The sequence below is a fragment of the Mauremys reevesii genome, linkage group 23 (genome assembly GCF_016161935.1).
Source record: "Mauremys reevesii isolate NIE-2019 linkage group 23, ASM1616193v1, whole genome shotgun sequence".
Lineage (NCBI taxonomy): Eukaryota > Metazoa > Chordata > Testudines > Geoemydidae > Mauremys > Mauremys reevesii.
Window position 1 is genome coordinate 4904356 of NC_052645.1, and position 20338 is coordinate 4924693.

General features: G+C 44.5%; 1 protein-coding gene across 1 annotated transcript in view; it reads right to left on the reverse strand.

The window, feature by feature from the left end:
- The window catches only part of KDM1A (lysine demethylase 1A), a 160099-nt gene that overhangs the window by 37821 nt on the left and 101940 nt on the right, over positions 1–20338 (reverse strand). Inside the window, exons 14-16 of the mRNA XM_039511420.1 lie at positions 17360–17471; positions 16849–16981; positions 5238–5425 (exon numbers count right to left, since the gene is read on the reverse strand). Of these exons, the coding sequence (XP_039367354.1) occupies positions 5238–5425; positions 16849–16981; positions 17360–17471 (433 nt within the window). The remainder of the gene's footprint in view (positions 1–5237; positions 5426–16848; positions 16982–17359; positions 17472–20338) is intronic.

The following is a 20338-nucleotide window of genomic DNA, read 5'->3' on the forward strand; positions in this document are numbered from 1 at the left end:
TCAGGCTCAATGGGTAGTGATCAATGGCTCCATGTCCAGTTGGCACCCTCTATCAAGCGGAGTGCCCCAAGGGTCGGTCCTGGGGCCGGTTTTGTTCAATATCTTCATTAATGATCTGGAGGATGGCGTGGACTGGACCCTCAGCAAGTTTGCAGATGACACTAAACTGGGAGAAGTGGTAGATACGCTGGAGGGTAGGGATAGGATACAGAGGGACCTAGACAAATTAGAGGATTGGGCCAAAAGAAACCTGATGAGGTTCAACAAGGACAAGTGCAGAGTCCTGCACTTAGGACGGAAGAATCCCATGCATTGCTACAAACTAGGGACCGAGTGGCTAGGCAGCAGTTCTGCAGAAAAGGACCTAGGGGTTACAGTGGACGAGAAGCTGGATATGAGTCAACAGTGTGCCCTTGTTGCCAAGAAGGCTAACGGCATTTTGGGCTGTATAAGTAGAGGCATTGCCAGCAGATCGAGAGACAATCATTCCCCTCTATTCAACATTGGTGAGGCCTCATCTGGAGTACTGTGTTCAGTTTTGGGCCCCACACTACAAGAAGGATGTGGCAAAATTGGAAAGAGTCCAGCGGAGGGCAACAAAAATGATTAGGTGGCTGGAGCATATGACTTATGAGGAGAGGCTGAGGCATCTGGGATTGTTTAGTCTGCAGAAGAGAAGAATGAGGGGGGATTTGATAGCTGCTTTCAACTACCTGAAAGGGAGTTCCAAAGAGGATGGATCTACACTGTTCTCAGTCGTAGCAGATGATAGAACAAGGAGTAATGGTCTCAAGTTGCAGTGGGGAAGGTTTAAGGTTGGATGTTTGGAAAAACTTTTTCACTAGGAAAGTGGTGAAGCACTGGAATGAGTTACCTAGGGAGGTGGTGGAATCTCCTTCCTTGGAGGTTTTTAAAGTCAGGCTTGAGAAAGCCCTGGCTGGGATGATTTAGTTGGGGACTGGTCCTGCTTTGAGCAGGGGGTTGGACTAGATGACCTCCTGAGGTCCCTTCCAACCCTGATATTCTATGATTCAGAACTGCCGGGGTCAGTAAGGTGCTATGAGAATGATCGTGGCCCCATCTCAGTGAACTTTCAGGAGAAAGTGAGGCAGAAGGGGAATCAGAAAAAAGGTATATCGAAGGTCACCTGTCCAGAAAAACAAGAGAGCATCACCCTGGTAGTCACTACCTACACTCCCTTTCAAGCAGTAGCGCTGTAGTTTAGACTTGTCCTGACACACCAATTCCACAGCTGGACTGCCTTGGAGCAGAGGGAATGAGATGTTTCTCTCCCTGCTTGTTAATGTTGTCCAATAGGATCTGCATGTGGAAGGAGAGTATAAGGCAGGGGTTCTCAAACTGGGGGTCGCAAAGTGGTTACATGGGGGTTTTGAGCTGTCAGATCCATGGAGCCAACAGCTGCAAGCCTCCATTAAATTAAATCCCATCCCCCCATTTTTAATTTATAAGGGGGTCCTACTCAGAGGCTTGCCGTGTGAAAGGGGTCACCAACACAAAAAGTTTGAAAACCACTGGTATAAGGGGAAGGAAGGCTTTGCAGGTGAGATGAACTGTTTTGAGTTCCAGGATGTTTATGTGTAGCATGGCTTCCCAGGGCAGTCATTCACCTTACGCAGTGTGGTGCAGATGGGCACCTCATCCTGTAAGGGAGGTGTCCATAATGATAGTGGCCCTCAGTATGGGAGGGCTGAAAGGGGTCTCAGTTATGACCTTGGACAGATTGGACCACCAAGTGAAAGGGGCCAGAATGTCTGAGGGAACAGTGACCCTGAAGTCAATGTGGTCCCCTGATTGGGTTGTAGGTTGAATTAAACCAGGCTTGTAGGTGCTGCAGGTGAAGTCTTGCAAGCGGTGTCATGTAGGTGCAGGTGGCCATGTGCTCCAAGAAAAAGAGGCAATGTGGGCAATCAGGGTGGTCATCGTGGAGAACTGGTCCACTGGAAGGAAGGCTTGTGTAGAGACTGAGTCCAGCCTTGTCCCTATAAAGTTTATCGTCTGCATGGGTGATAAAAAAGACTCCTAAGAAGGAAAGGAGGTGTTGAAGAGACTGAATCACAAGAATTTCTTGCTGTAATTGTTCCACTAGAAGCTAGTCATCCAGGTACAGGAATACTGTACGTCCCGGCATCTCATCTGTGCCACTACAACTGCGAACACCTTCATAAAGGCCCTTGGTGCTGTTGCTAGGCCAAAAGGGGGGGATGCAAAACTGTTAGTATTGTTGCCCCACCTTAAATCAGAAGAACTTCCTGTGAGACGGTTGGATGTCCACATGAAAGTATGCGTCTTTCATGTTGAGAGCCACGAACCATACACCCTCCAGAAGGGAGGGAATTATCGATCCCAGAGTGGCCATCCGGAATTACTGCTTTCCGATTAATATATTTAGCTGACAAAGATCCAGGATGGGCCTCTGTCTTTTTTGGGAATGAAGAAATATGGTTAGTAGAAACATCTCCTCTGGTATTGAGGAAGGACACACTCTATAGCACCCTTGAGGAGCAAGGGCTCTGCTTCCTGCTAGAAAATAAATTGGAGGGAGAGGTCCCCTGAAGGAGGTCAGGAGGGAAGGTGATAAGGTAGGAAGGAAAGAAACTATGGAGTATCTATGGTGGATAATCTCCAGTACCCATCTGTCCACGTGGATCTTGCCCCAACTGTGGGCAAAGAGGTTAAGATGGCCACCAAAGATGACAGGAGACAAAGTAGGTGGCATCAGAGTTGGTTTGTGGGTGGAGCTTGTCCTTAAACTCTGCCAGCCTGCTGTAGGTGTTGAAATCATACTTAGCCAACAGCGCCTGGTAGTTGGCTACATGAAACTGCAACTCCACAGAGGAAAAGACCTTCCTGCCTAAGAGGGTCAACATTTTCAACTCCTTGTCTAGAGGGGTGGACTTTTGTGGGTGTTGTCAAGCCTGCTCCGCAACTGTTTGCGCCACCAGTGAATTAGGGGCTGGGTGCATAAACAGGAAATTAGTCCCTTTGGCTGGCATGGGGTGGGGGTGGGGTCACATGATCAGGTGTGCGCCAAACCATTCTGGCCTCTTCCAATATGGCCTCATTTACAGGAAGGTCCACCCTGAATGGTCCCTGTGGCTGAAGGATATCCAGGAGACGACATTGGGGATACTGGACCTCCTCCAGTGGAATTTGTAGATTGCTGCATGCGTGGCTACCAGTTCTTGGTATTGCTGGTGGTCATCCAGCAGAGAGGGTGGCAAAGGGATGACTGCCTCATCTGGCAACGAGGAGGCTCCAGTGGCAGTACCAATTCCATATCTTCCTTGTCATATACCAGTTGAGCTGGCTGTGAGCAGGGGAGGAACAATAAGACCCCTGCGATGGTGCTGGACAGCTGTGGTATGGGTCCCAGGGGCTTCAGTAGGGCCAGAAAGAGGATTCCATCAGTCTCAGAAGACCCCATGCTTCCCTGGGGCTGGTTATAGCCAGGCAGATAAGGTTGTCTTGGCTCTCTCTCTGGGCTCCTGTGCTGCGGCAGAGACACTGGCAGGGCTATGTCCTGGGACACCTCTGAATCAGATGATGGGTCCACTGGAAACGGCAGTACTGGGAGCCCCGATCCAATGGATGGGAAAGGGGGCTCTCCTGCAACAGGAGTAACAGTTCATCCTCAGGCATAGGAATGTCTCAGAGAATGGATGGGTGAGACAGGAATAGAGACTATGAGTAAGGCAGGAACACCTCTTTCAGTCAGGAATGTCTCCGTACATCCCAGAGTCGATGGGGTTACCATTGAGAATACAGAGGGACCCGGTTTGGCTGTCGGAGCTGGCTGGTCTGAGGATTGACATGGCGGCACTCATAGACCACGTGGGGCCGCACTCGTAGTTGAGAGCTCCATATGTCTCCCCACTGGTACTGATGAATCCCACTTCTTCTTTAGCTTACCTTCCAGTTCGGAGGCCTTTAGCAATGGATACATGGGATCCACATGCCACATCTCACCAGACCTGGCACAGCTCAGGGAGACAACACATCTCTTATGAGCAGTCCACTGTGGGGATCTATTCTTATGCCTGTGAGATGTAGTTTCTTACTTGTGTGGGGAGGAGCTTGTCCTTGGGCTTCTGTGCCGATAGTGCCGCATCATGGCTCATGCTAAGAGGGGTACTACCAGTCAGCAAAGGCCACTGTCCAGGGGGATATCCTTGGTCAGGATCAAATTGAGTCCGGGATCTCATAGCCTCTTCCATCAGGAATGTATGGAGTCAGAGCTCATAAGCCTCTGTAGTCCTGGGCAGGAAGGACTTACAAGTGCCACCCTTTGCCGAGATGTTCACCTCACCCAGACAGTAGAGGCACCACTGATGCTCGTTACTGATGGAAAAGGAACAATGGTAGGACATACAGTTCTTGAAGCCCGGGACCTTGGGCATGGTCCTCAGGTAGCGAGGAGTTCTTCTGCTCAACTGGGGAGGGGTTCTATACTAACTATGCAAAAGTATTTACACAGGTATACAGAACAACTTTCTTAATGAAATAAGAGCGAAGGAGGAATAGGGGTTCCGACTCAGGCCATGGGGTGGTAATAAGGAACTGGAGTGGCATCGACTTGCACTGTGCCTTATATCCTCGGTAAGAAACATGAGGAAAAACACTGCACATGTGAGTCAACAGACATTGTTTGGAGGAAACTTTCAGACTCAGGTGCATGAGCTCCCACATGTGGAATATACACAGGGACCATCACACAAAAGAACCACCACTGATTGGCATTTCATTTGGCAGTCTCACAGAGACCAAGGATTTAATCAGCATGGGCCTAAACTATCCTCTTAAAGAGCTGTTCTTCCAATCCAGATCACAATCAAAGTATAGTGGAGCTGATGTGTACCAACAGGTGTTCAACAGATCTAAACTGAGGTTCTTTGCTTCAGTGCTGCACTTATGATGCCACTTGGTACCCAGAAGCACACTACAAAGCTACACAGTAAAGAGGAGAAATACCTTAAGAAGGATAAGGGAGATTCCAGTTCCTATAGTAGAAACGGAAAAGACAGAATTTGTGTGGGTCTCCTTTTATAGATGTGTTCCTAAGTCAAGCTCAGTGTATCTCACATTTTGCACACAAATGGCTCTTCACACAATTCTAGAAAGAAAGAGGGGGGACCTGCTCTCCAGCTTAGCATCATGCATTCCGGAATCTATTTATCGTACTCATTCCTCTACTGCTTTTCCCCTCCTTGTCAAGTTACCTTGTTAAGATTGCCAAATCCCATTCTCTGCACAGCAGATGTTTTCCACTCAGGAAGAGGAGGCACAAACTGTACAGCAGGTGGTTGCTGTTTCAACACTCCCAAGGGAAGAGTGCACAGGACAGCATCACATTTATAAATAAAAGTCTGGCTAGTGGAGCGGGTGTTCACAGCTATCACTTCGCATCCTGGTAAAGGTAAGGAAAAGCAGGGATTTAGACATTTAATAAGCCAGGGTCCTGTGGAAAAAACAGTGCATGATCATATACTTAGGAGACTATCATAATGCATTTGCACAGTGGGACAGAATTTAGGTTGCATAGACAATCTTAACTCTGGAATGGTCTAATTTTTGAGTGCTTGAATCTGCAACATTAACAGCATTCATAAATATTCAATATAATTCAATATTCAAAACTGAACAGTCCTTGTATTACCGTAGTGCTTACAGATAATAGTCAGTACTAAGGCCCCCACTGCAGTGCATCCTGAGCAAATACATATGAAGACATTCCCTGTCCCATAGCTCTGCAAAGATGTGGGAAACTGCTTAATCTTGGTGCAAATGGAGAGAGGATACCAATGGAGATTCGAGAAGGGGAATAATATGGGCAGAGCAGTGACACAGGAAGATATTTCAGCTACAACATTTTATGTAGACTAGACAAGGTGGAAGATGCAGGAAGGTCAGAGTGGGAGATTGCCACATTCAAGGCAAGAGATGTCTAGGGTATTGAGAATGATGACGTTTCTGAGCGTGGCATCTATGCCTGCTGAGTTGGCTTCCTTTAATTCTCTTTAATCACCCTATTTCATTGCAGTCTCTTTCCAGCTAAACTGCTCTTAAATAGTTTCCTCAGAGCCCAATCTAAGAACTTAGCAGCCTTGCTGGAGCCTTAGGCATAACTTGGCGTAGGAACCTGAGTAGGCCCTGGCAGAATAGTAACAAGGTAGGTGTCAGCTAACCAAGTAAGCACATTCCTGATATTTAGAGGATGGTACAAAAACACAGATCTCTCAAGTACTTACTTAACGCATTCCTAAGATATGGTACAACATCACACCAACCCCTTGTCAAGATAAAGAGGGGACGACAGGATAATGGATGAGTATGTTTTATTTTATCTAGCACAGAGGTGGGAAACTACGGTCCGCAGGACCCTCCTGCCCAGACTCTGAGCTCCTGGCTCGGGAGGCTAGCCCCTGGCCCCTCCCCTGCTGTTCCCCCATCCCCACAGTCTCAGCGCGCTGCACCGCTGGCGCAACACTCTGGGCGGCCGGGCAACACGGCAGCACAGTTGCAGAGCCATGTCCTGACCCGGTGCTCTGGGCGGCGCAGCTATAACACCACCAGCGCTCTGTGCTGCGCGGTAAAGGGGCAGGGAACAGGGGCGGTTGGATATAGGGCAGGGGAGTTCGGGGGTGGTGGTCAGGGGGCGGGGATGTGGATAGGGGTCAGGGCGGTCAGAGGGTGGGGAACAGAGGGCTTGGATGGGGCGGGGTCCCAGGGGGCAGTCAGGAATGGGAGGAGGGTTGGATGGGGCAGTAGGGAGCAGTCAGGGGTGGAGGGATATGGGTGTGGTCAGAGGACAGGGAGCGGGGGGCTGAGGGGTGGATGGGGCAGGAGTCCCGGGGGAGCCGTCCGGGGGTGAGAAGCGGGGGGGGGGGGAATAGGAGGCGGGGACTGGGCCACTGGGCCTGGCTGTTTGGGAAGACAAAAAGTTTGTCCGCCTCTGATCTAGCAGGTACAAGATATAAGGGTGGTAACTAACATCCAGGAGTGTAATATGTAACTTGTTTGTATCAACGTACAAATTTAGAAGTCACAGGGTGCTAGTGCTGTGCTTTGCTGACAATAAACCTGGCTGAGTGCCTTCAACACCAAACCTAGCCCATGGTCATCTTTTATGAACAACACTGAAGTCTGCCGAATCAGCAAGCTGCACTATCTGCTGGGGGCAGCTAACACTGGAGCTCCAAGACCAGCAACACTAACAATGCCACAGCACTAACAACGGTATGGACCAGCACTCCCTTTGTGCTAGGCACTGTACATAAACAGAACAATATCCCCATGTTTTTTATTTCTCTTCCAACCTAGCTCTCTTTCTATTCCTGGATACAAGCTGTGCTAAAAGGGCGTCACGGTTGTACATAACAGTAATTAATACACTACAGGAATGTCCCAAAATCAAGCATTAGAATCCCATGAAATTAAGAAATCCATCATGTTAAGGTAAAAAATGTAGTTAAAAACACCCAAACAATCCTATATCAACTCTGTAGTGACATCATGGTTCAAAAAAGAACTACATAAATTCATGGAGGATAGGTCCATCAATGCTTATTAGCCAGGATGGGCAGGGATGGTGTCCCTAGCCTCCGTTTGCCAGAAGCTGAGAATGGGCAACAGGGATCAGATCACTTGATGATTACCTGTTCAGTTCATTCCCTCTGAGGCACCTGGCATTGGCCACTGTCGGAAGACAGGATACCGGGATAGATGGACCTTTGGTCTGACCCAGTATGGCCGTTCTTATGTTCTTATATATAATGAAATAACCATATTATGATCAAGGCATTTTACTATTTGTGGTCTCAAATCAGATTAAACTTTTTTTTTAAAACATAACTGACTCTCTCCATCCCACTGTGTCACTACAGAGTAAACCAGTGGTTCTCAAACATTTGTACGGGTGACTCCTTTCACATAGCAAGCCTCTGAGTGCGACCCCGCGCTTATAAATTAAAACCACTTTTTAATATATTTAACACCATTATAAATCCTGCAGGCAAAGTTTCGGGTGGAGGCTGACAGCTTGCAACCCTCCATGCAATAAACTCGTGACCCCCTTTGGGGTCCCAACTCCCAGTTTGAGAGCCCCTGGAGTAGAGTATATAAGCCTAGTATCATTATGCTTGGATTGCACAACATCATCCTTGCCCTCTCCTTTGCAACCAAAATTTGACAAGGAATCATTAGCATTGGCTAAGGATCCTAAAGACACATCCTAAAGACGGCATTAAGGGAGAGGGAGATGCAGGTGATGGTAGTTATCAGAAGGGTCACAATGATCAACGGGCAAACCTGTCTACAAGGAAAGGGCATCCCCAAGACACCAGAAAAGCAGCAGAACTTGTCCTTCTAGAAACCGAAAAGGACTTTGATTCAAGAGCCACATGAGATGGATTTTCAAAGATCTCCTGAACAGCTCTGAGATCAGAGATCTTGGGGCGACATTCCAGGGTAAAATCCGAACCAGTAAGCGGCTGTGTCCCTGTAAATTGCATGCTTGAGCGGCTCTGCAGGAGAGATTTAAGTGCTACCCAGCTGATAGCAGAGCACGCACAGCCAGCAGCATGTGTTCAGGCGCCCCTCCTCCCATGTTGCTCCATCCTGTAGCTGCTCCCAGGATCATCCTGGGAGCTGTGAAGGAGTGGTGGGGAGAAGGGTGCGGATGTCAGGGTGTCCCCCTCCCTCCACAACCCCTGTACCACATCTCCACAGAGTAGGGCAGAGGGGACACAGCCTGGCTCAGGACTCGGAGCTGCTGCAGGGAAGAGTGAGTGGCTAAGTGCCTTTCTTTAAGGGATAGTGCACTGTTTCTGAGATCTCCCCAGCAGCTAGCTCACACTCACTTTCTCACACACACACACTCTCCCCCACCTCCCCACGTACCCCATCTCTGCAGAGCATGGGAGGGGAGACAACAGGGTCTCAGATCAGAGCAGTAGACCTTTTAGTGAGTGTCTTAAAGAGACAGCGCAGGGCATCTCAGAAACTTTCCCAGCACCCACGCAGTCTCTGTGTCATACTCTGTCTCACACACATACACACAGTGTCTCACACTGTCTCTCACAAACACTGTCTCTGTGTCACACTCAACTCCCAACACATATTGTATTATTGTTGTTACTTCTTGGTACTTTCCTGCAATGCACATATATTCTCTGTAATTTTATTCTTTCAAAGTGTGTTATTTTAGTGTTTTGACTGGTCTCTGCATTTCATAATTTTTATTTCTCTTACACTTACATTTAATTCTTTAAGTAGTGAGTTCTAAAATGTCTAACCTGTCCTGGATGGAGTAATTATCCCTATTTAACTTTTAAAAAATATATATTATATCTAGGTCTTTTGTTTCTACCGGTGGTGCACATCTGCACATACCTCAGTGCACATCACAAAATTTATTCCGCACATGGATGGAAAAAATTAGAGGGAACACTGGGGAGCAGCCATTTCTCCACTACGCTGCAACTTTAGGTGCCTTAAAATACCTTGCTACAGTAGCTCCTACCTGGGCCGCTCACAAACAGCCTTTCAGCATGCAAGTCACACTCCGAGTCTCTCTGTGTAACTGCAACCTACCAGCCACACTTGAGTTACACTCTGGTTTTTACCAGTCCCGGTTACTTCTGCAGGGTGACTCCACCACACCCCCATTCCCAGACCGCCCCCCCCCCCCAAATGTACAAAACCTACTGCTCAGCCCTCTCCTGGACAGTCCAAATATATTATTCCTTTAAAGGCAGGGATTCTCAAACTTCATTGCATTGTGACCCCCTTCTGACAACAAAAATTACTATACAACCCAGAAGGGTCGTATAGAAGCCTGAGCCTGCCCAAGCCCCACCACCCCAAGCAGGAAGGATAAAGCCAAAAGAGCTTCAGCCCTGGGTGGGGGGGCCTGTAACCTGAGCCCCGCTGCCCAGGGCTGAAGCGCTTGGGCTTTGGCTTCAGTCCCAGGCAGTGGGGCTTGGGCTTGGGCTTGGGCTTCAGGCCCTGGCCCCAACAAGTCTAACACCAGCCCTGACGACTGCATTAAAATGGGGTCACGACCCACAGTGTGAGAACCACAGCTTTAAGGGAATAATACACAATGGCTTACCGCCTTAAATGGAGTTACCCAGACACTACATTAAACACATTGGATTAGGGCTGTCGATAATCACAGTTAACTCACGCAATTAACTCAAAAAAATTAATCGCAATTAATCACACTGTTAAACAATAGAATACCAATTGAAATTTATTAAATATGTTTGGCATGGTTTTTCTGAGGGATAGCTCAGTGGTTTGAGCATTGGCCTGCTAAACCCAGGGTTGTGAGTTCAACCCTTGAGGGGGCCACTTAGGGATCTGTGGCAAAAATCAGTACTTGGTCTGCTAGTGAAGGCAGAGGGCTGGACTCAATGACCTTTAAAGGTCCCTTCCAGTTCTAGGAGATTGGTATATCTCCAATTATTATTTATTATTATTATTTATTGATTTCTATTACAATACAGAATTCAAAGTGTATAGCGCTCACTTGATTTTTTTATTACAAATATTTACACTTTAAATATGATGCACAAAAGAAATAGTATTTTTCAATTCACCTCATAGAAGTACTGTGGTGCAATCTCTTTATTTTGTTACATAACTGCACTCAAAAATAAAACAATGTAAAACTTTAGAGCCTACAAGTCCACTTAATCTTACTTCCTGTTCAGCCAATCACTAAGACAAATAAGTTTGTTTACAAGCTGCCTGCTTATTTACAATGTCACAAAAAAGTAAGAACAGGCTTTCGTGTGGCATTTTTGTATCCGGCATTGCAAGGTATTTACGTGCCAGATACACTAAACATTCGTATGCCCCTTCATGCTTCAGCTACCATTCCAGAGGACATGCCAATGATGCTCGTTAAAAAATGAGTTAATTAAATGTGTTATTGAACTACTTGGGGGAGAATTGTATGTCTCCTGTTCTGTTTTACCCACATTCTGCCATATATTTTACTTTATAGCAGTCTCGGATGATGACCCAAGTACATGTTCATTTTAAGAATATGTTCACAGCAGATCTAACAAAACGCAAAGGAGATACCAATGTGAGATTTCTAAAAATAGCTACAGCATTCAACCTAAGCTTTAAGAATCTGAAGTGCCGTCCAAAATCTGAGAGGGACGAGGTGTGGAGCATGCTTTCAGAAGTCTGCTGGTGGTAACTGACTCAGATGATGAAAGTGAACATGCGTCGGTCCGCTCTGCTTTGGATCGTTATTGAGCAGAACCCATCAGCAGCATGGATGCATGTGCTCTGGAATGGCGGTTGAAGCATGAAGGGACATATGAATCTTTAGCAGATCTGGCACGTAAATATCTTGCAACGCCGGCTACAACAGTGTCATGCAAACATCTGTTCTCACTTTTGGGTGACACTGTAAGCAAGAAGCAGACAGCATTATCTCCTGCACATTGTAACTAAACTTGTTTGTCTGAGTAATTGGCTGAAGTAGGACTGAGTGGACTTGTAGGTTTTACATTGTTTTATTTTTAAGGTCAGGCTTGACAAAGCCTTGGCTGGGATGATTTAGTTGGGGATTGGTCCTGCTTTGAGCAGGGGGTTGGACTCGACCCCTTTCAACTCTGATATTCTATGAATGCAGTTATTTTTTGTACATAATTCTACATTTGTAAGTTCAACTTTCATGATAAAGAGAGTGCACTACAGTACTTGTATTGGGTGAATTGAAAAATACTATTTCTTTTTTTACAGTGCAAATATTTGTAATTAAAAATAAATATAAAGTGAGCACTATACACTTTGTATTCTGTGTTGTAATTGAAATCAATACATTTGAAAATGTAGAAAACATTCAAAAATAAATATTATACTATTATTGTTTACTCAAGCGATTAATTTTGTTAATCACTTGACAGCCCTACACTGGATTACATAAAATAATAAAACAAGTTTATTAACTACAAAGAGAGATTTTAAGTGAATACAAGTAATGAGGCATAAAAGAAAAACAAAGATAAAACACTTTCTGGTGCCTAACAAATGACAGAATCATAGAACTGTAGAGGACCTCAATAGGTCATCTAGTCCAGTCGCCTGCACTCAAGGCAGGACTACATAATAACTAGACCATTCCAGACAGGTGTTTGTCTAACCTGTTCTTAAAAACCTCCAATGATGGAGATTTCACAACCTCCAAGGCAATTTATTCCAGGGCTTAATTACCCTGACAGTTAGGAAGTTTTTCCTGTTGTCCAACCTAAACTTCCCTTGCAGCAATTTAAGCCCACTGCTTCTTGTCCTATCCTCAGAGGTTAATGAGAACAATCCCCCCCGCCCCCCTTGTAAAAATCTTGTGTACTTGAAAATTTACGTCCCCCCCTCAGTCTTTTCTTCTCCAGACAAAACAAATCCAATTTTTTCAATCTTTCCTTATAGGTCATGTTTTTTACACCTTTAATAATTTTTTTTGCTCTTCTCTGGACTGTCTCCAGTTTGTCCACATCTTTCATGATATGTGGTGCCCAGAAATAGACATAATACTCCAGGTGAGGTCTTATCAGCTTGGAATGAAGCAGAAGAATGATTTCACTGTTGACTCCTATTTAGCTTGTGATCCACTATGACCCCCAGATCCCTTTCTGCAGTACTCCTTCCTAGGCAGTCATTTCCCATTTTGTATGTGTGCAATTGATTGTTCCTTCCTAAGCGGAGCAGTTTGCATTTTTCCTTATTGAATTTCACCCTATTTTCTTCAGACCATTTCTCCAGTTTGTCCAAATCATTTTGAATTTTAATCCTATCCTCCAAAGTACTTGCAACTCCTCCCAGCTTGGTATCATCCACAAATTTTATAGTTGTACTCTCTGTGCCATTACCTAAATCATTTAGGAAGATATTGAACAGAACCAGACTTAGGACCAGTCCCTGCAGCACCCCACTTGATATGCCCTTCCAGCTTGACTGTTAACTACTGATGATTACTCTCTGGGAACGGTTTTCCAACCATACTATATTAGATTCAAACTATATTAACTATATTAGACTCAAAGCTAAGTTTCTGACCACATGCTTCAAGGACTTCCAAACCTCTCACCCAGAGTTCAATGGTTGTTTCTTTTGTCTTCTCAGGTGCAAAGAGGGAGATGGACAGGGAGAAAGTAGTAACTTGGTGTTTGCCCCCTCCTTTTTTATAGCTTCACTCCTTTTGAAAAGCAAGTCTCCTTATTCTCAATTGGAAAATGTATCTAGGATAGAAGGATGCTTGCTCTGGGTTCTTTCACCTGCGTATGCTTACATGCAGGTTTCCTCCCTTCCTTCTTTCTGCCTGATGACTGTGTAAATGCAAATTAAGTCAAACACACATTCCTTTGCTCAGGATAGACCTGTTTGCTGACTTCTGCCTGGGAAGGGTTGTGGGGTTTGGAACATGTGCTAACATCATCATACAGAGGAATTTTATAACTTTGCAAACAATGTTGTTACATACATTTCTCGACTATGAGATTGACCAGCAAGTTATCATCTTTTAAATGATACTTTATAAGGCATATTTTGCACAAAGATTATTACAGTAGTGTGTAGGGTGTGAACGCAAAGTGTATTCCATCACACTTGGAAACAAGGGCCTTCTCCTCCTAGAAGGCAAAGGACTGATAACAAGTGACATATACAGACTTGGAACCTGCAATGGAGCTGAGGAAACCACCAGCTCCAAAGCCACCCTCAGCACAAGGGGATTTGATAGCAGCCTTCAACTATCTGAAGGGGGGTTCCAAAGAGGATGGAGCTAGGCTGTTCTCAGTGGTGGAAGATGACAGAACAAGAAGCAATGGTCTCAAGTTGCAGTGGGGGAAGTCTACGTTGCATATTAGGAAACACTATTTCACTAGGAGGGTGGTGAAGCACTGGAATGGGTTCCCTAGGGAGATGATGGAATCTCCATCCTTAGAGGTTTTTAAGGCCCAGCTTGACAAAGCCCTGGCTGGGATGATTTAGTTGGGTTGGTGCTGCTTTGAGCAGGGGGTTGGACTAGATGATCTCCTGAGGTCTCTTCCAACCCTAATCTTCTATGATTCTATGATTCAAAAATAACAGGAAGACTTGTAATAGCCAACGAAAAGGCCACAGAACCTGGAAACCAAGGACCACTCTCTCTATCCTTGGAACTTTTGAATCAGCATGACATATCTGAGCTGACTCATTACTGGATCTGTGGCATATCCCGTGCCCTGTATAGTGCTTGGTAACAGATTTTAACTAAGCTGCTTGCCCTTCAGGAAGGGAGGGATATCGGCGTCAGAGGAAAGTGGGACAGCTTGATCAGGCAGGTTTGGAACTAAGGATGCTTTGGGATCAACATTACTTTCTCCAGAACAATGCTTTGAGTGTGCAGGAAAATCCAAGAATTTCACCCAAAGAGGTCTCAGAACTCAAAGTATCTCTTTGAAATCACAACATTCTTTGATTTGGTACAGAATCAAGAAGTCAGATGAGAAAGGTTAACTTTAAACACCTCTCATAAGCGTACAGAAATCACAAAAGCCAAGGCAAAGAATGAGTTACAACTGGCAAGAAATGTTACAGACAACAAGAAGAGGTTCTTCAAATATGTCAGACAAAAAAGAAAGATCAGGGATGGTGTAGGCTCGCTACTCAATGGAAAAGGTGTACTGCTAACGGAAGATAAGGCAAGCTGCTCAATGTGTACTTTGCTCCAGCCTTCTCACAAAAAATAACGTGATCGGATGACTAGTGAAGTTACCACAGACAATAAGGGGAAGGGATGCAGATCGGGATATATAAAGAAAATGTTAGATCTTCTGACCAATTTGAATGAATTCAAATCAGTGGGGCTAGATGCTATTCACCTGAAGGTGCTGAAGGAATTAACTGAAAAAAATCTCAGAGCCACTGGCAATAATATTTATAAATTCATGGATGACAGGAGAAGTCCTGGAAGATTGAAGAGCTAACATAGTGCCAATCTTTAAAAAAGGGTAAAAAGGAGGAGCCGAGGAACTATAGACCAGTCAGCCTGACTTTGATACCTGGGAAGCAATGTATAAAACTCTAAATTTGTGAAACCTGGAGGATATAAGAGTAATCACTAGTAGCCAGCCTGGATTTACTAAGAGCAAATCATGGCAAATCAGCTTGATTTTCTTCTTTGACAGGGTAACTGAAAAGGTGGATAGGGGGAATGCTGTGGACATAATATACCTGGATTTCAGCAAGGCTTTTGACACAGTCCCACATGACATTCTGATGAGTAAGCTGGAGAAATGCGGGCTTGAGAGAACTATCATTAAGTGGCAACAGAATTGGTTAAACAACCGCAAACAAAGAGTAATTAACAGAATGTCAGACTGGAGGGAGGACTCAGGTGGGTTTCCACAGGGGTCTGTTCTGGGTTCGGTGTTATTTAACATCTTTATTAATGACCTGGATGTAGGAACAGAGAGCACACTGACCAAGTTTGCAGATGATAAAGCTACCGGGGGGGTTGCAAACTGCTGAGAAGGATCTGGGAGCTGTGGTGGATGACAACCTCAACAGGAGTCAGCAATGCGATGCTACTGAAAAAAAAGCAAATGCAATTTTAGGTTGCATAAACAGATGTACATCATGCAAGTCACGGGAGATGATAACCAGCTGGAGTACAGTGTCCAATTTTGGTCACCAATGTATAGAAAGGATGTAGAGAAACTGGAAATGATCCAGAGGCGAGCAATAAAGATGATCAAAGAGATGGAATGCAAGCCATATGATCAAAGGCTGATGGAACTGGGTATGTTTAGTTTGGAAAAGCGAAGATTAAGGGGGGACATGATAGCAGTTTCCAAATGCTTGAAAGGGTGCCATAAAAAGGATGGAGAAAGGTTGTTCTCTCTTGCCACAGAGGGCAGGAAAAGAGGCAACAGGTTCCAACTACAACATAGCAGGTTTAGATTAAATCTCAGGAAAAACTTCCTAACTGTAAAAACAGTAGGACAATGGAACAGACTGCCTACGGAGGTTGTGGAAGGTTCTTCACTGGAAGTTTTCAAAAGGAGGCTGAATATCCATCTGTCTTGGATGATTTAGACACAGCAAATACTGCATCTTGGCAGAGGGTTAGACTAGATGACCATTGCAGTCCCTTCTAACACTTTGTGTATGTCTACACTAGCACTTTTGTCGGTAAAACTTTTGTCAGTCGAGGTATGCACCGACTGACAAAAGCGCCTGTGTGGAGAGCGCTATGTCAGCAGGAGAGGCTCTCCCGCCAACATAGCTACCACTGGAGACCTTGCAGCGGTATAGCTGTGCCGCTGTAAGGTCCTTAGTATAGACATAGCCTATGATTCTACCCATGCTGCTTGGTCTCATTTTAGGCCCCCAGAGCAAATCCTGCACCAACAGAACTGTGCCTTGGAGAACAATGTGATGGACATTTCTGAGTAGCACAATGCTCTCCCACTGAATTCCTATCGTCAGAACCAGCATAGGCTAGGATGCTTACCAAAACCCCTTACTGCATTGACCTTAATCCCATTATGAATGGGAATCAGCAGGTCAGGATGTACTTGGGACATGAGCAACTCAAGTTGCAACATGATGCAGAGCCCACACAACTAAAGAAACAAGCAACCAAAAAATATTATTTGTAAATCCGTTAAAGCTTCCTAAATAGTTCAAGCCCTACAGGCCTTGCTTTTCTATGGCTCTGTGCTCATGGTGTCAAGACTGTGTGAATCCTGTGAGTGAGGAACAGAGGCAATTGTCAAAGGACAGTGCTCCTTGGTAGTGCAACTTATGAAGTTAGAGAGCTTGATTTACCTGAAGCTGTGTAGCGAACCTGTCGAACTGCTGTATTTAATTTAATATCCAACCCTTCTGCCAAGGCTACAGGCACGCAGGAATATCCATTTCTCACAGTCAGATGACTGCCTGTGAATTCAAAATCATCATCCTAAAATAAAATATATAAAAATATATAAGTTTATAACCAAAACAGATCAATCAGTACAGAGTTAAATAAATGGGGAACTTTTCCACTTAAAGTGCTGTACCTAACTTAATTAGGAGAAGAAAATCCCTAGTATTACTGGTAAAATAATTGGTATAGACTATTTTCCCAAAACAAATATAACAGTATAAATTAATTATAATCTGTTTGGGTATTTGCAGAACTCTCTAGAACTCTCTGTTAATATCCTGTAGAATCTAGAATGAGAGTTGAAGGGATAATGCTGAGGTACATGACATTTAAATCTCTTAGAAATGCTTGCTAATATACACATGTGCTAAATCTATGAGTACTATTTTCAATAATTTATTAATTAGGTACCTGGTCCCAGTGCTTCAATGAAAGTGTAGACAGCGGTGTGGCATTAGCAAATTCTAGATTTGCAAAATGCCAGTCAAGTATCTGTCTGTCCCTTGATGATAAATAAACATCACTAGAAAAATATAAAAAGGGAAAGAAAAAAGTTGACTTTGCAGTGAGTGAAATAAAGCAAAAAGATTGCCTTTGAAAGCCCAGTCTTCATCGATAGATATATGAAGAACACAAACAGAACACAACCCTAGCTCAAAGTTCCTGACCACCTACCTGCAAGCAGCAATTCTAGATATAAGCATGGTTCTATAAAGCCAATACAGGAGTGTACAGAACTCAGAACACCTTCATTTTGTCCTTCATTAAATACTTCCACAGTGGACGCTCTCTTCGTGGAAACTAGTTAGTGTGGCCTTGAGTTAGGACAGCTTTACCAAAGCACACAACTGATTTGGAGTATTTTTCAAATATGCCTAGGCATTTGGCACTCAAACCCCATTGACTTTTAATGAGTTGGAAGCCTAGCTCCATTAGACTGTATTTGCAATATTAATGGTAACTGGAGGTTTGCACTGAACAGGATTTCATATAATCATAGAAGATTAGGGTTGGAAGGGACCTCACGAGGTCATCTAGTCCAACCCCCTGCTCAAAGCAGGACCAATCCCCAGACAGATTTTTACCCCAGTTCCCTAAATGGCCCCCTCAAGGACTGAACTCACAACCCTGGGTTTAAGAGGCCAATGCTCAAACCACTGAGCTATCCCTCCCCCTACAAAAATTTGTATTTGTAGATCTTAGATACAGGAATCTACATAAAGCATGCTTTACAAACTCCACAAATTCTGAGGGAACAGGCTTCAAGATGTTCTAGAATTGAAGCTGTAAACCTATTTATATTCCCAGACAAATTATCTGAAGATGGAAGTAAGGTTGAGAGTACATGTAAGTAACTGAGGATAAAATACATTACTGGGATGCTACAATAATTCCCAAATCAAGCATTATAAATGTAGGAAATTCTAAGTTTATCCTTAACTCCAAAATCCCAACATGCCGAGTTAAGAAATGCACATAGTACACTCCTACAATCTTCCCCTATAGCAATGCCATGCCTTATCAATATGAGAGACACATTTCAGTGTATCTTGTCCAAAACTGAAATGGATTTGAAAGACACATTTGATTATTTTTTCCCCTTGTGTTATTATGGGGCAATCCTCAGCCCAGTTACTCCTACTCTCCTCTCTGCTGAGTAGATTTGGTACAATTGGACAGCTTTTGAAATGGAAGATTTAGGATTAATGGTATTGTCTACCATTATTTTTCATATCTAAAAGTTTCTGTCAGCTGAGGCTGGTGCATAAAAATCTTCAGAGAAATGTATGGAGAACTGCCCTCTTAAAATGACAAGTCTTCCACTATTCTCAATGGGAGCATGTCCACAGCAGGCCTCAGTTTAGGTGTTCTCATTCAAAATGGTTCTGATTACCACTGTTTCCCGGGAGCCAGACATCTTTGCTAAGACTTGCCTATAGCCTCTGTTCCATCGAGAACAAAGGAGGATAGATGCCCCTCTCAAGAGACCCACCCAACTGGATCATCTGCCAAGTGTTTGTACAATACCTAGTCCAGTGAGGTCCTGGCCCATGACAAGGGCTCTAAGGTGCTAAATTAATATAAAAATTAATTTTAATTACTATATTAACCAATTGACTTGTAAATTCTCAGAAAATTCATTCTATACTTAAAGAGTAAGTGCTGTAATTTTGAGGAGCACATTCTATATTCTTCATACTATAACCACAAGAAGCAATTTCACAACATGTTGGAATGCAGTTAGTTATCCAATTCATTAGTTGTTCCCTAGATACATGATCTATTGTGGACCTACATGAACAGTGGAAAAAGAGAGGAGAGATTTACAGAAACTGTATTTTCAATACAAGCAAAAGGAAGGATTTGCATGGGCAAGATGGTAGGGAGAGTGGTACTCTGTCAAAAATGGCATTACCTATTTCTGTGTCACTAACAACTCAGATGCAAATGATGTCAAATGCTTATAGATCCATGTCCTAACAGATAAAGCACAAGATGAGGTACTAGTTGGTGTCTGCTGCACAGATGACATGCATGGATCAAGAGGACCAGATCAAGTCAGTGTCCAGGTCTGTGGAAGAAGCAAACTGTGAGGAAGTGGAAGAAGGAAGGGACAGCATAGAAGCAGTGAAGAAGCAAGAGAGAGAGAAGCATAAGCACAGAAGTAAGAAGTAGAGAGCATCACAATGGATGGTTCTACATTTGCTGTCTGTGTAAAATAATGTACAGTATTGTCTGGTTCCCCCCATAGAGTGAATCATGTTTGGGTTGCAAGCAAAGTTGGTGCTCATGGTCACTCTCAATTTAAAGCTGCCTGTCTGCAGAAGGTATCTGCTGAGGCTACTGGTGGTCTGAGATCAGTAGGGCACAGCTTGCTCCCTTGCTTGGGACATGAGAGTCGAAGTTGCCCTCTGACGTAGTCCCGAATGACATCCCGATGTCTGATGGGAAAATTAAAGAATGTGAGAAAAAGCAGATGAATGCCCACTGGACCTGGAGTTCCTCCATTCTGCCCAGGACTCTCCTCAAGATCCGTCCTGTGTGGATGTCCACGTGTGTGTCTTTTGTTGTCAAGTGGCCATCATGATACATGAGATATGATGGATGAGATGATGATGAGCTTCCTTACGAGCTGTCCCGCCTTGAGATCAGTGGAGATGGATGCTCCCACACTGGAGTTGGACTTCGCAGCAGGAGGCATACTCCCTTTGAATGTTGAGGGTGAATGGGTGAATGATGCCCATGGCCTGATGGCCTGCTCCATGGCATGGCCATCTCCATGGTGCAGAAGTAATGAGTAATTACAAGACTGACAACAAAACCTGAAAAACAAAAAAAAATGGGAATCCTATAATCATCATCAATGAATCAAATGAAGTGAAGAGAGAA